A 13,541-nucleotide genomic window follows, 5' to 3' on the forward strand; every position below is an offset into this window, starting at 1 on the left:
TGCAGCCCCCATAAATACATGCCACTTGCCAACCACCTGAATTGTGATCATGTTGTCATGGGAACACTGGGTCAGTTGTAAGTCCAAAGACTGGTCATAACTCAGTTTTTTCAGCATGATTGTACCTTAGAACAGTCATTAATCAAATGACTGTAAGTTGATGACTACCTGTATCTCAAGCAGGCAATATTCACAGATTAGACTTGGCTTTGTCATTGGGGATCTAAATGCTCTCAGTGATAAGAGTGCATTCCTTTAACTTAGCAAATGAATCATCTGGAAAGTTTCTAAATCAGAAAAGGGAGGAGGAGGAAGAGGAGTTTAGAAAAACAACAACAGTTCTTGCAAAAAAACACCCCACCATTACTCTTACATACCAAGTTCCTGAACCAACTCAATTTCATCCCGGCAATTGCGGTTGCAGGTGTCTTGTTCTATCAGGATTCCTCTCTCAAATTTCTTACATTCTACACATTCCCTGTGCAAAAGAAAGAGTCAAGAAAAGGGAGATATAGTGATTATTGCTGCCATGCCCTATCCCTATAAAACCAGGAATGTGATGTCTTCTCTTTAGCCTAGATTTACTCCTCCTCTCACAACTCTATCATGTCTTACTCTGTTCCCTGCTAGTTTCCTGGTTCCACATGACTAGGTGGGCATGCATTTTATTTTATTGACGATGCACTCTTTATTTGAAGGGTGACCCAATCAAACCTGGTTAAAGAACTTTTTGAAAGAACACAAGAAATCTCTGGGTTACATTCCAATAGCATTTGCACAGCAGTAGCCACATTTTTTCTCTTTCTCAGTATGGTTAGATGTAGTTACAGTACAGTTAAGTCATTACTTCTGAATGTGCACCATATATATAGTTCAAATTGTTATTGTTGTTGTTCCATGATTCTTAGGCTATTGGCTAGATATTTTCAATTATCCCAATTTAAAAATTGTGATATCTAATTCAACAGTAATAAAAATATAGAGTTCCTGCTACACTTGACTAATTTGCTTCATTTTGGTGTTTTTTTTCTGGTGAGGTAGCATCTATTTAGTTTATCATTGCAAAATCTGGGAGAGAAGCAGCGTATTGAAATGAAGATGGGAAATACAGAATGGTTACCAAATTTTAAAAAAAGAATTACGGCACAGAAAGCTCAGAACTAGATGCTCTGAGCCACTCAGAACAAAGGAATTGTTTCATTTAGAATGAAAAATGAGTTGCAGCTTTTTTATTTGTGAACAGTTTGTACTACTGGACTGGGATGGTGAAAAGCCATCATTCCTGAAGAATGAAGAACAACAAATGAAGACAATATCCATTGGTTAAACTCAGATTTTTTGGCTTAACACTGTTTATTAACATTGTTATCTCACTTTTTCACCAACCCAAAAACACTGATAACAAAATAGATGAGTTTGTGGGGAAAACATACTGGAGGATAAATTATAGGAGAATGAGAATTATAGCTAATATAATGAAAAGATCTGGCCTGGGGAAATCTAGGTTGGGAATAAAAAAAGTTAGCAATAAAGAATGAAAACAATTATCCCACAATGTCTCTTCTGATACTCAAAGATTGCAATTCACATTCCTGAAATGAGTATGTAAATATCAGAATAAAGTAACTCTAAATGCTGCATTTGAACAGCATCAAACTACAGATTGTCAAATTTCAGGTATTAATAAGGTCAAATTGCATAATAAATTTGCATTAACAAACAGGTAGTCTTGTTTAAAGACCTTTCAAAGTTAGGGTGGTGTCTAAAAAGTATTTTTACAACTGGTTATTAAAACACTTGCAGCACCTCTGAGGTTTGTTGTTTGCACTCTTCATAGCCAGCTTCTGACCAGCAGAGTCCATGAAGAAGCAGGCAGAAAGCCATAATCCATGTTCATGGGATGTCTCCAGGGCTTTTTTTCTCATAGAACACTCAGAACGGAGTTCCGGCACCTTTTTTGGATGGAACCTTGTAGGGTAGGCAAGGTGGGCTGTATGACATGTGTGAGTTCCGGCACCTTTTTCTTTTACAAAAAAAGCACTGGATGTCTCCATTAATGACTGTGAATGATTTGCTTAATCATCATGAGGTTGTGAGTTCTTTATGGTCATGTCTTGTTTAACAATTTTGTCACTTTGTGACAAGGTTATCAGTCCCAATTGTAGTTATTAAGTGAGGACCCTCTTCTATGATGCCAATTTATTATGGTTATCCGAGAGGAATGCCTTGGCTTCCCATAGAGTCTATTAAAGAATTGTATTAACTTTTAAATGTCCTCCTCTACCATTGAGGTTGCTTGTTTCCTAAGGAGATTGGCAGATAACTATATACTTTCTTTTATTGAAGCATGAAAGTGGTGGAGATGACATATGAAACAATAAATGATATCTTATCAGGTTGAGTTAAGATATGGGCTATAGTCACCCTCAAGGTCATATAAATAGAAGCCTGAACAGAAAAGGAAGGGGTAAGAAGAAGCAAAAGAAACAGATGAAAATCCACTTTCAAAATTCTTTCCCACTTTGAACAGGAACAATAATAAAAAATCTTCATGAGTAGAGGCACTAAAAATTATGCTGACTCTAGTTGCAACTGCAACAAAATCATTCTAAAAATTTTGTAGCAACAAGAAAAGAAATAAATAAGTGACAACACTCAATGATTATTAAAACTCCGAGTCAGCATGCAGGATATGGCTTCCTTCAATTAAAAAGAGCAGATAATACTCCAATGCAATCCAGTGGAGAACTTGACAAAGGGCAGACAGACATGGAACAGGAAATAGAAGAGAAAATAATGAGCATTCAGATTCATCCAGAGGATAAACAGACATTAAAAAAAAAGAATACATGCCTACAAGTGGCCACAAGATAATGATTCTGATTCAGCAGCCATAATTAAGGGATGGGAAAACCCAGGTATGAATCAGGTGATGTGATCAAACCCCATTTGTCATACAATTTGACTAGTTATGCAGCCAGCTCAAGTCCTATGAAAGGGCAGTCGATATGGTAGTAAGGCACTGAGGCACCAATTACTTGAAGAACAGATCTGCATGCATGGAGCAAGAAAGCCTAACAGACAATCCTAACCAAGATGAGAATGAGGATAAGAGCAGCAGGTTACCAGTGTGCCTACTGAAGCGCACTGCTGCAGCCACATGTCCAGCAAACAAGCCAATCTCTGTTTAAGTTACAACTGACACATGTAACATATGGATTTAAACTTTCTGAATTTAAACATCCAGTCCAGAGATGAATTATGAAGATCTTATACTTACCATCAGGAATGGTTCTGTATCATAAAACATTACTGAAATAAACTTTGATAATAATTTCATTTAGGCAAGCATCCCCCTCCCCCACACACTTTGATCAATAAAAGTAACAAAATCATTGACTGACTGAAGAGGGATGGGCTGCCACTGCTCACCAATTTTCGCCTCCTCCCCCAGCCTCGGGAGAGCCCAGCTGCCTATCAAGCAGCAGAAGCCAGGAAGAGAGAGGGACAAAATTTCTATTTTAGAGCTTAATTGTCTCAGCCACAGAATGAACAGACAGAATAAACAGATTGTTTAAACAGAATAAACAGAAACCAAAACGCCCGGGGAATAAAAGTAAACTAGCCAGAAATAATCAAGTAGAAAAAGTGACTGAATAGTAAAGACTCTGACGGAGTAGAAATAGAAAATGGAAAAGATAAAAAGATAATTTGAACTCCATACAGCTTTGTAGAAAGTGACAATAGAGATACCATTCAGAGCTGATTATATCAGAGAGAGAGAGAGAGAGAGAGAGAGAGAGAGAGATCCCTTTAAAAACTAAACAGTTTGAACCATGGGGCTCAGGTTAATGATGAAATCTTTTATCAACTTTATTTTTTTTTCCCCAGCAGAAACCAACAATTGTTCCTCCATGGGGACAAAGTAATTGCAGACTGTATTATTTCAGGACATTTCCAAAAGTTCCTATCTTTCTCTGCTTTCAGCAGAACTTCCTGTTTCCATGTGTAGCAAGACAGTGTAAGGATTACCAAACCCCCCCAAACCAAAAAACCCCCAAAAAACCGTTTAACCTATTTAACTTAACATTGCTAATTTTCTCTAAATTGTGTGTTGAGCAAAAATAGAAAAGCCAAAAAAAGAGCTTTTGCCAGCTATAATTATAGTGACCTCATACAATTTCCCCCAAAAAACGTTTTTCCTTTATTTTGGTCATTTAACTTATACTGTAGATAGAAACCACAATGCACATCCTTTCACACTCAGATGAAAAATATAGAAATTGAATTGTATTTTTAAAAATATTTACCTATACTTTCTGAGATTAGATATCCATTTTATATATTTTTTTCTTGGTTTTGCTCCAGAATTTTCCTTTGTAAAGCATTGCCGGAGACGGCATTGGTCACTCTGGTGAATGATCTCTGGAGGGCCCGGGACAGGGGATATTCCTCTGTCCTAGTCCTATTAGACCTCTCAGCGGCTTTCGATACCATCGACCATGGTATCATGCTGCGGCGTCTCAGGGGATTGGGAGTGGGAGGCACAGTTTTTCAGTGGTTCTCCTCCTATCTCCTGGGACGTTCGCAGTCGGTGTTGGCATGGGGGCAGAGGTCGACCTCGAGATCTCTCGTTTGTGGAGTTCCTCAGGGGTCGGTCCTCTCGCCTCTCCTGTTCAACATCTACATGAAACCGCTGGGTGAGATCATTCGTGGTTTTGGAGTTGGGTATCATCAGTATGCTGATGATACCCAGCTTTTCATTTTGACCCCAAACCACCCCAGTGATGCCCTCGACGTGATGTCCCGTTGCCTGGAAGTGGTTCGGGTCTGGATGGGGAGGAACAGACTTCAACTCAACCCCGACAAGACTCAGTGGCTGTGCATACCGGCATCCCGGGATATTCAGAATATTCTACCTCTTTCCATGGGGGGTGAGTTACTACCCCCCGTAGATAGGGCTCGCAACTTGGGAGTCCTCCTAGATTCGCAGCTTACTTTGGAAGACTATATAGTGGCGGTGACTAGGGGGGCCTTCGCCCAGGTTCACCTGGTGCACCAGTTGCGGCCCTATCTAGACCGGGATGCCCTGTGTACGGTCACTCATGCGCTCGTGACCTCTCATCTGGACTACTGCAACGCTCTCTACATGGGGCTTCCCTTGAAGACCACTCGGAGGCTCCAACTGGTACAGAATGCAGCTGCGAGAGTTGTCTTGGGAGTCTCCTGATACTCCCATGTTACACCTCTTCTCCGCGAGCTGCATGGGCTACCAGTTGTCTTCCGAGTGAGATTCAAGGTTTTGGTAATGGTTTTCAAGGCCCTACATGGCATGGGTCCGGAGTACCTCGGGGATCACCTGCTGCCGGCGTCACCTTCCCTCCACCCTGTGCGCTCCCACAGAGAGGGCCTCCTCAGGGTGCCACCGGTCAGAGAATGTCATCTGGTGGCCCCAGGGGGAGGGACTTCTCTGTGGGTGCCCCGGACTTATGGAATCAGTTGCCAGTTGAGCTCCGGACGGCGCCTGACCTTCTCTCCTTCCGACGCGATCTGAAGACCTATTTATTTGAACAAGCCGGCCTGGCCTGATGGGGGATGTGTTGGGATTTTTATTGCGGTTTTTAATACTATTATTTATTGTTTTAGCTCGGGCTAATATTTAATTCTCTTTTAACTTTTGTACTTTGTATTTTATATGTGCCCTGTTCACCGCCCTGAGTCCTTCGGGAGAAGGGCGGTATACAAATATAATAAACCTAAACTTAATTATAAAGAAACAGTTTAAAATTTTGATTCTTTGAGATTTGCCCCCTTTTCATTTTTCCCCCCTTTATTTTTTGCCAAGAAAATATGGTCATCATAGCTTGTTAGGCATGTGGAAAGAACACAAGGATAACGTACTACCTGCTCAGAATCTTCTTAAGTAAAACAAAAAGCTATTTAAAAAATTGCTTCACTGCTAGGAAAGAAATACTATGAAACACAATTGGCACAGAACTTTTTCAGACAGTCAGACAAAATTCCCAGCCCTATTTTAGTACTTCACTATAGAAAATCTGGGTTATGGGTGACAAAGACAGTTTCATTGTTATATAGTCATTTTACAGTGAGATGGGTGGCAAACAAATTTAATATCAAATTATATTACCAGAAACTTGAGGAAGACATTTCAGTTAATTCTACAAGGAGGAGATACTGACTTATGAATGTTCCTGGTAGGATTTAGACAACTTACCTGAGTGGCCACTAGTAATGTCATCACAGGCTAGGAATTTAATTAAGATTGTTAAGACTTTGGAAGGCTCCTGGGATATGATCTAACCCGATTTGAGCAGATAAAACACAATTCACAAAGTGCACTCCAATTTGTCCTTGCTTTTCACAAATATTGACATTCACAAGCATGGCCAGATCCCTGATGATTTGGAAATAGCAGTCATTGTTTTAAAAAGATCTAAGGGATGACCCTACAGATTTTATTCCCATTGGCCTGTCAAGTATAGGCAGCGAGCTTCATCCCAGGCACTCGTATGTCAAATTTAGGGAGAGGTGTAAACACAATCTTTTAGCAGAACAGGTCAGTTTTAGGGCAAATTGATACATCATTAATCAGCACCTTGTTCTCCAATTTTTGACAAATATTCTAGAGCACCACAGTTTCCTTAAATGCAGATTTTGGAGATGATGACAGGAATTCATTTTATTTGCTCAGTCACCTTATGGAAAAAGTTGAAAGTCTCCACAACTTGCTATTTTGCATTTAACCTACAGCTCACTATTGCCACATTTAAAGGAAGAAGAAGAGGTACAGAATGAAAGCGGTATTGCATCATTGCAATGCAAAGCCAGTGTTTGGGTTTTTTTGCACACATGTTTGCATCTATGTATGATAAGGTTTGACTTGCAGCCTAACTGTTCAACATTGCTTTCCTCATTTTGACAAAAGCACCAAGATGCTACAGATTCCATGTGTCAATACAGTATATCCTTGAAAATCAGACACAATCTTCAAAGAGGTCTATTAACTGCCATTTTAACTTATAACGGTTATCCTAGGAAGGTACTTGATCTTATTAAATGCTGATATTACTAACCCGTGGGTGCATCACTGTTCCTGATTCTGGAAAGAATTATTGCTAAAAGATCAGAAAGAAGTTTTCTGTGCTCACTTCAGCAGCACACACACTAAAATAAGAAACAGGCTTGTAACCCACATCTCATCAGACAATGCATAATATTTAGGACTTTGCAGCTATAGGACATGTGAAAATTTGAATTTCAAGGAATTTTGCTGGCCATGCATCATCATTTATTATATCACTGCCACTGGATTTCTCCCTTCCTGATTTTGAACTGTCAGTGGAGAGGGGGGAAAAAGTGAAGAGGAATGCAGGTACCATTTACTGAGGATTATGAATAATTAACCCAAGATTCAGGAGTGGAAGTAGATCCTAAGGCTCAGATCCCCCAAGAACTGGCTTCTTTCTCATGAAACCAAAGAGGAATTTGGCACTCACTTTTTGATGGTGCAGGCATCAGGGCAGGTTGGGCACTTCTCACAGGTATCTCCAAAAGAGCCAGGCTGAGTACAGACACATTTCCCACAGGCACAGTATCCTCGGCCTTGCCCGCTGCACACCAGCCCATTGCTGGACATGCAGGTGTCTGTCCGAGTTGTACAGTTACAATACGTTCCAGTCCAGTCAGGGTTGCAGGCACAGTCCCCACAGATGCATTTCCCGTGTCCTACAGGCAAACAATTGTAAGAAAATAGGTCTTTATTTTTAATGCTAAGATGTCAATTTTAGCATTAAAGGAGCCAGTCCCCTTCTACCTTCTCAATCTCTCTCGCCAAACACATGGAAAACAAATACAAAGGTTAAACAGGGTAACATATTTTCTGGAGATCACTGGCTGATTTTAGGGAAGTGGTTCTTATTTTCTGATCCCCTTTTGTCATTCAAATGTTAATAACCAGAAAGTTTTCATACTTTGTATTACTTTATTATAGGCGATTTCTCCCCATTTTCTCCAAAGAACTCAAGGCTTCTTCCAAAGATTGGCTTCAAAGCCTGTGGGAATTCCCTTCAGACATTCCAAGCAGGACCGAACAAGTTTCCCCAGGGATCTGGAGAAAGATTTCTGGTATTTCACCAACTCCTCTTCATTTTATGCATATAGTTACATCAGAGTCATACTGTATGTATATATGCACAATTAATTAAAAATTCAAAAAGGCTCAAAAGTCAGATTCTCAAATTTATAGGGGAGACCTCATTGGAGACTCACCAGACCACAAAATATGACTGCCAACTTCTACTCACCAAAACATCTGTAATGATACAATAAGATCACTTCTTTTAACAGTTCTGATACCATCCCAGAAAGGTTGAAATGTAATTGTTAATTTAACCATTGTAGATAGCGCAGATGGTGTCTCTAGAACAGTGTTTCATAACTTCCTCAGCAATTTTAAAATGTGCAGACTTCAGATCCCAGAATTCATCAGCCAGCACACTGTTCTAGGATAAGGAAAGCTAAAGGCAACAAAGTTTCTGCTCTTAATACTTTACTTCAATGTAGCCAAATAACTAGGACTTGTCCTTGCATACACTTTGTTCAGATGTGCACTGACCCTTGAAACTACTGGAGCAGTGAAGTCATTAGAATCTGATGATTGTTGCCTTATGAGAGAAAAGCTTAGTGGCCTCAAAAAAGCTGCCATGGAAATAACCAGCAGATGTATTTTTCTATAGTATTGACCTACCTTCTAATACAAATTCATGAACAGAGGGGAGGGAGGGAGAGACATATAGACAAATAGACAGACAGACAGCAGTCCCCTTTGCAGAGGATGAATGATAATGAAGACTAGTTGATGAGAAATTCCAGTGAATCATGTGGGTGATGAGCTGCATGAGGAGCTAGCTGGCTGGAACAAAATCTCTAGCAATACCAGGAAAATATATACAATATTAGGAAACAGTTTGTGAATTTGTCACATGGCTAAGAAATAATTACTTGTCTGGAAAAAACATGTAATGGCTTCATCAAAGGGTATTGAAGGGGACGGTTGGAGTAAGTAGAACAACAAAAAAATAAATGGTTCTTGGAACAATTACAGATGTCCGATTAGATTTTGGATCTTCATGCTAAACTCCACATCTCAGAATTAATTTGCAAGCCATCTCATCTCATACACAACATTAATTAAAGTCCCATGTCACAAAGAAATGTAATATGGTAGGGAAATCTTTCCAATTCCTTGTTGAAGAACATCTTCATCTGGATGTCAGGTTACTCTTAGAAGTATACAGTAACAGCAGGGCCAGTAAGGGATATGGCAAAACTATTCAGAATACACATTCACTTTTGAGCAGATTCCACTTCCTACTAGTACTGGTGATGTTATCTAGTTGGGTAATGAAATGTTTGCAGGAAAACAAACAAGTTCTGAGAGCATTAAGAACCCCACATTCATTTTTTAATCATATTTCTATGACAACTAGTGCCCTTTAGCATCTTTGTCAGAGCAAGTTAGAAATGGTTGCACAAAGAGATCTCGAGAAAAGCAACTACCTTCCTTCCCCTTATAGTACCAAGTTGAAATCCTGAAATTACTGTGTACAAAACTGTGCCCTCTAGTTGCGTCCTGGCTGTTTATTATTAAGCAGAAGCAGCCACATCTGTGTTTCTCAAGTGGAAAATTAGGCCAAATGAGAAGATTGCAATCCAGATTAATTCTAACTATCCTGGTGGCCACTGAACAGAACAATAGCAGTACAATAAGTTTTTTTTAAGAAAAAACACAGTGATTCAGTTGTGTGATGAGTACCTGGCTAGCTTGTTTTATCAATGTTTGAGGAACATCCTGACATCCCACATTGCACAATAGTTGTATTTTGTAGCACGTACAGAAATTTCCCTGGAATTGAATCAGTTGTTGTTCTAGACACAAGCAAGTACAATTCCTCCACTTCTCATAATCAAATCACAGCAATTGTTTCCTTTAATACTGAGTCACACACACACAGCAGTCATGAGGTCCTTACAGATAGCTGCTCCTAAAACTTTTCTCCTCTTTCATGAAAGTGAATTGAGTCCTATTTGGACTCAAGTTAATGGTTAATGGTTATATTGTAGGAAAGTGTTTAACTATTCTTTTTCCTAAGCAGCAAGTTTTAGCTTGCTTTTGGAGGCATGCAAATACAAATGCTTATTGCTTACTATACCACAGTTGTGATTTAATTCTTTCCTAAAGAACAGATTTTTCAGTTCTTGCTCCAGCAGTTTTAGTAAAGCACAAGCTTGACAAATTATACATGTTTATAGTTATTCCAACTTGCTCTGGCAAACATAAATAACTTTGCATCTGTATGTTTGCAATTCCAATGGTAATTAAATATATGAGTTAACCTTTAGCCAGAAGGAGAATGAATAATCTGTGATATATTTACACTCCTGCACTGACTCACAGCCTAGACAAAAATAGAGAAATAACAAGATAGCACCTTCCCTTATTTTTTAAACCACATATGATTATGCCATAAAACACCTGAAATATACCCCAGAAATGAAGCACTTTAGTGCTCCAAATGTTGCTGAATTATCCCTCTCAGCAGTTGTTATGAATTGGTTATATTAGCTGCTGAGGATGCTGTGAGAGATTGCTGTTCCTTAATAAAAATGTAAGTGCCTATGTATTGGAAAGGTGTAATATTTTTCCCCTTTATGCTATCTTATCTTTAAAGATAAATTATTATATTTAAAGATTATATTGTCATATTATTATTATTATTATTATTATTATTATTATTATTATTATTATTAATAATAATAATAATAATAATAATAATAATAATAATTATTGTTGTTGTTGTTATTGTTGTTGTTGTTTTTAAACATTCCAGGTTTTTTTAAAGAATGGAGACAGAAAGGGGAGTTGCATTCCCTGAAATAATCATTCTTCTTTGCAGGTATGTACAGCTCTTAGAAGGCCATCTCACTCCCTCTGGCTGATACCACTCACCTGAGCATAATTCTCCTTTGTAGCGAACACAGGAGAAGTCATCGCATTCACAGTATTTGCCTGATATCTTGCCAAAGTCACTGGTGTAGCAAACACATTGGCCACAGATGCATTCTCCCCGCTGGCTGCAAAGGGGTTGTCCCTGACCTGGGCTGCAATTGTCTTGGTGGGAGGGGCCATATTCTTCCTCAGAGCACTCGCACTGGGAACCTAGCCGGCCTGGGTAGCAACGGCAAACTCCACATTCAAAAGTGCCATTCCCATTGTTACATTTATTGCTGTAAGGATCAGCATCCTTCTGGCAAACACAGTCACAGTCGAAGTTCAACAAGACAGTCAGGCTGTCTTCAAAGCCTACTGGCTTAATGGTGAAAGAGGTCTGCTGGTTCTTTGGACAACCGCGGACCTTTGCTTCCACACTGAAGCTCACCTGGAAAGAGAGTTAAGAGGAAGAATTGCTCAGGTTAAAGAAATATCCGAAATATGTCACATTCAGTTTAGATGCATACATAGAGAAAGAGAGAGAAAAACCAATCAGAATAATGTATAACTGTTTGGTAGATTTACTGGTTGCAAAATCAGCATGGGGATAGTTTCCTTGTAATGCCGATGTACCTGCAGCAGGCAATAGTATGTATCAGTTTGGATTATCTGTGCAGGGTTAAACCTGCACAGTATTTTAATGAGAGACCACTAAGAAATCTAGGGCTGCAGGCTATACAGTAAAGTTTAGAAACAACAACAAATCCTCAAGAAACAATTCCACATTATTGCAAAGAAAACTATATGGATATCTTCACAGGTTTGTCTTTAATTAACCTAGTAATAATAAAAAGGGAGAGATATAATCATTAATTTCAGGGGGGAAATTTGTAGATGGAAGAAAAATGTTCAACTGTTGTTCATTTTCCTCAAATCATTTTCAATTTCTTTTTCATTTTCCCCCCTAAGTTGATCTCCAAGATCATAAACAAGCTGGGCTGAGATAATGAGGAAACTGGCTTTAGTAAAGGGTTATGTAGTGGAGAGCAAAAAACTAACATAAAACCCCCATTAAATATTTCTATTCCTGTAATAAGCACTGATTTATTTTATTTTGTAAATTTAGACACCACCCATCTCATTATCCAAGTGTCTCTGGGTTGTTTACAAATACAAACCATAAACCAATTAAAAGTGACATAATTAAAAGCGGTATTAAAACCAAGTAAAGAACAAAATAAAAACAAAGTTTAAAAGGCAATCTAAAAGGTGGAGGGAGTATCCTTAGGCTTGCAACCAACCCCAAATTTACCTGCTATTCTTTAATCCTTGCACTGATTGACAGAGCCAATTCTGTCTCTTTCAGTATGCCAAAAGAGTGGGGGCCAACCTCATTTCTGGGAGCAAGATATTAATTAATTAAATGTATTTACTGCCCATCTCACTATCAAGCCATTCTAGGTAGTTTACAATGTGATACAAACATTAAAATGTTGAATATTAAGTTTTAAATGAACAAAAATTAGCTAATGTAGGAACCAGTATACAATGGGATAGAGATGAATCTTTTTCTTAATCCGCTAGCCACCTCCAGTATGGAATTCCCTCATTGGAGGCCCAGGCCAATCAAAAGAGCCAGGTTTCAGGAGCCTTTCAGAAGGCCAAGAGCTGGGGGCAGCAGCAGAGAACACTTTCTTCTTAGATGTTGCCAATTCTTTTTCTTTAAAACAAGTTTTATTGGTTTTTCAGTTAAAATCTACATATTTAGAAAGCATCATGTTGACTGGGTAATCAGAGTTTCAGTAACAGAGTTTTCAGTACATAATTCAGGTTATATTATCAAAACATCCTTCTCAATTTCCCTTAACATTTCATACAACCAGTTTAAACTAGTAAATTTCTAGAAATAGCATGGTCAGTTGAAAAATTTGTCAATTCAGTTTTATTGAAATATATCTATGTCCTGTTATTAAAGTTTACCTAATTTTAATTTTAATTATATTATTCAAATTTAGCCTTTATCATCCCAAATAATATTCACAACCCAAATTTCCCTTATTTCATTACAGCAAAAACTATAGCATCTAACATGGCTCTTCTCCAGTGAGTCCTTCCTTCTCATTAGGTGACCAAAGTATTTGAGTTTTAGCTTCAGGACCTGGCCTTCTAAAGAGCAGTCAGGGTTGATCTCCTCTAGGACTGACCGGTTTGATCGCCTTGCAGTCCAAGGAACTCGCAGGAGTCTTCTCCAGCACCATAGTTCAAAGGCTTCAATTCTTTGGCACTCAGCCTTTTTTATCGTCCAGCTTTCACTGCCATACATTGCAACTGGGAAGACCATAGCCTTGACTATATGCACTTTTGTTGACAGGGTGATGTCTCTGCTTTTTAGTGTGCTGTCTAGATTTACCAAGGCTTTCCTCCCAAGGAGCAAGTTTCTTTTAATTTCTTGGCTACAGTCCCCATCTGCAGTGATCTTGGAGCCCAGGAAAATAAAATCTGTCACTACCTCCAATTCTTCCCCATCTAT

General features: G+C 38.8%; 1 protein-coding gene across 1 annotated transcript in view; it reads right to left on the reverse strand.

The window, feature by feature from the left end:
* Positions 1-13,541, reverse strand: part of ITGB3 (integrin subunit beta 3) — a 100,737-nt gene that overhangs the window by 14,450 nt on the left and 72,746 nt on the right. Inside the window, exons 10-12 of the mRNA XM_083378261.1 lie at positions 11,030-11,459; positions 7,518-7,746; positions 378-478 (exon numbers count right to left, since the gene is read on the reverse strand). Coding sequence (XP_083234387.1) covers positions 378-478; positions 7,518-7,746; positions 11,030-11,459 — 760 coding nt within the window. The remainder of the gene's footprint in view (positions 1-377; positions 479-7,517; positions 7,747-11,029; positions 11,460-13,541) is intronic.

This window comes from Vipera ursinii (assembly GCF_947247035.1).
Source record: "Vipera ursinii genome assembly, chromosome: Z".
NCBI lineage: Eukaryota > Metazoa > Chordata > Lepidosauria > Squamata > Viperidae > Vipera > Vipera ursinii.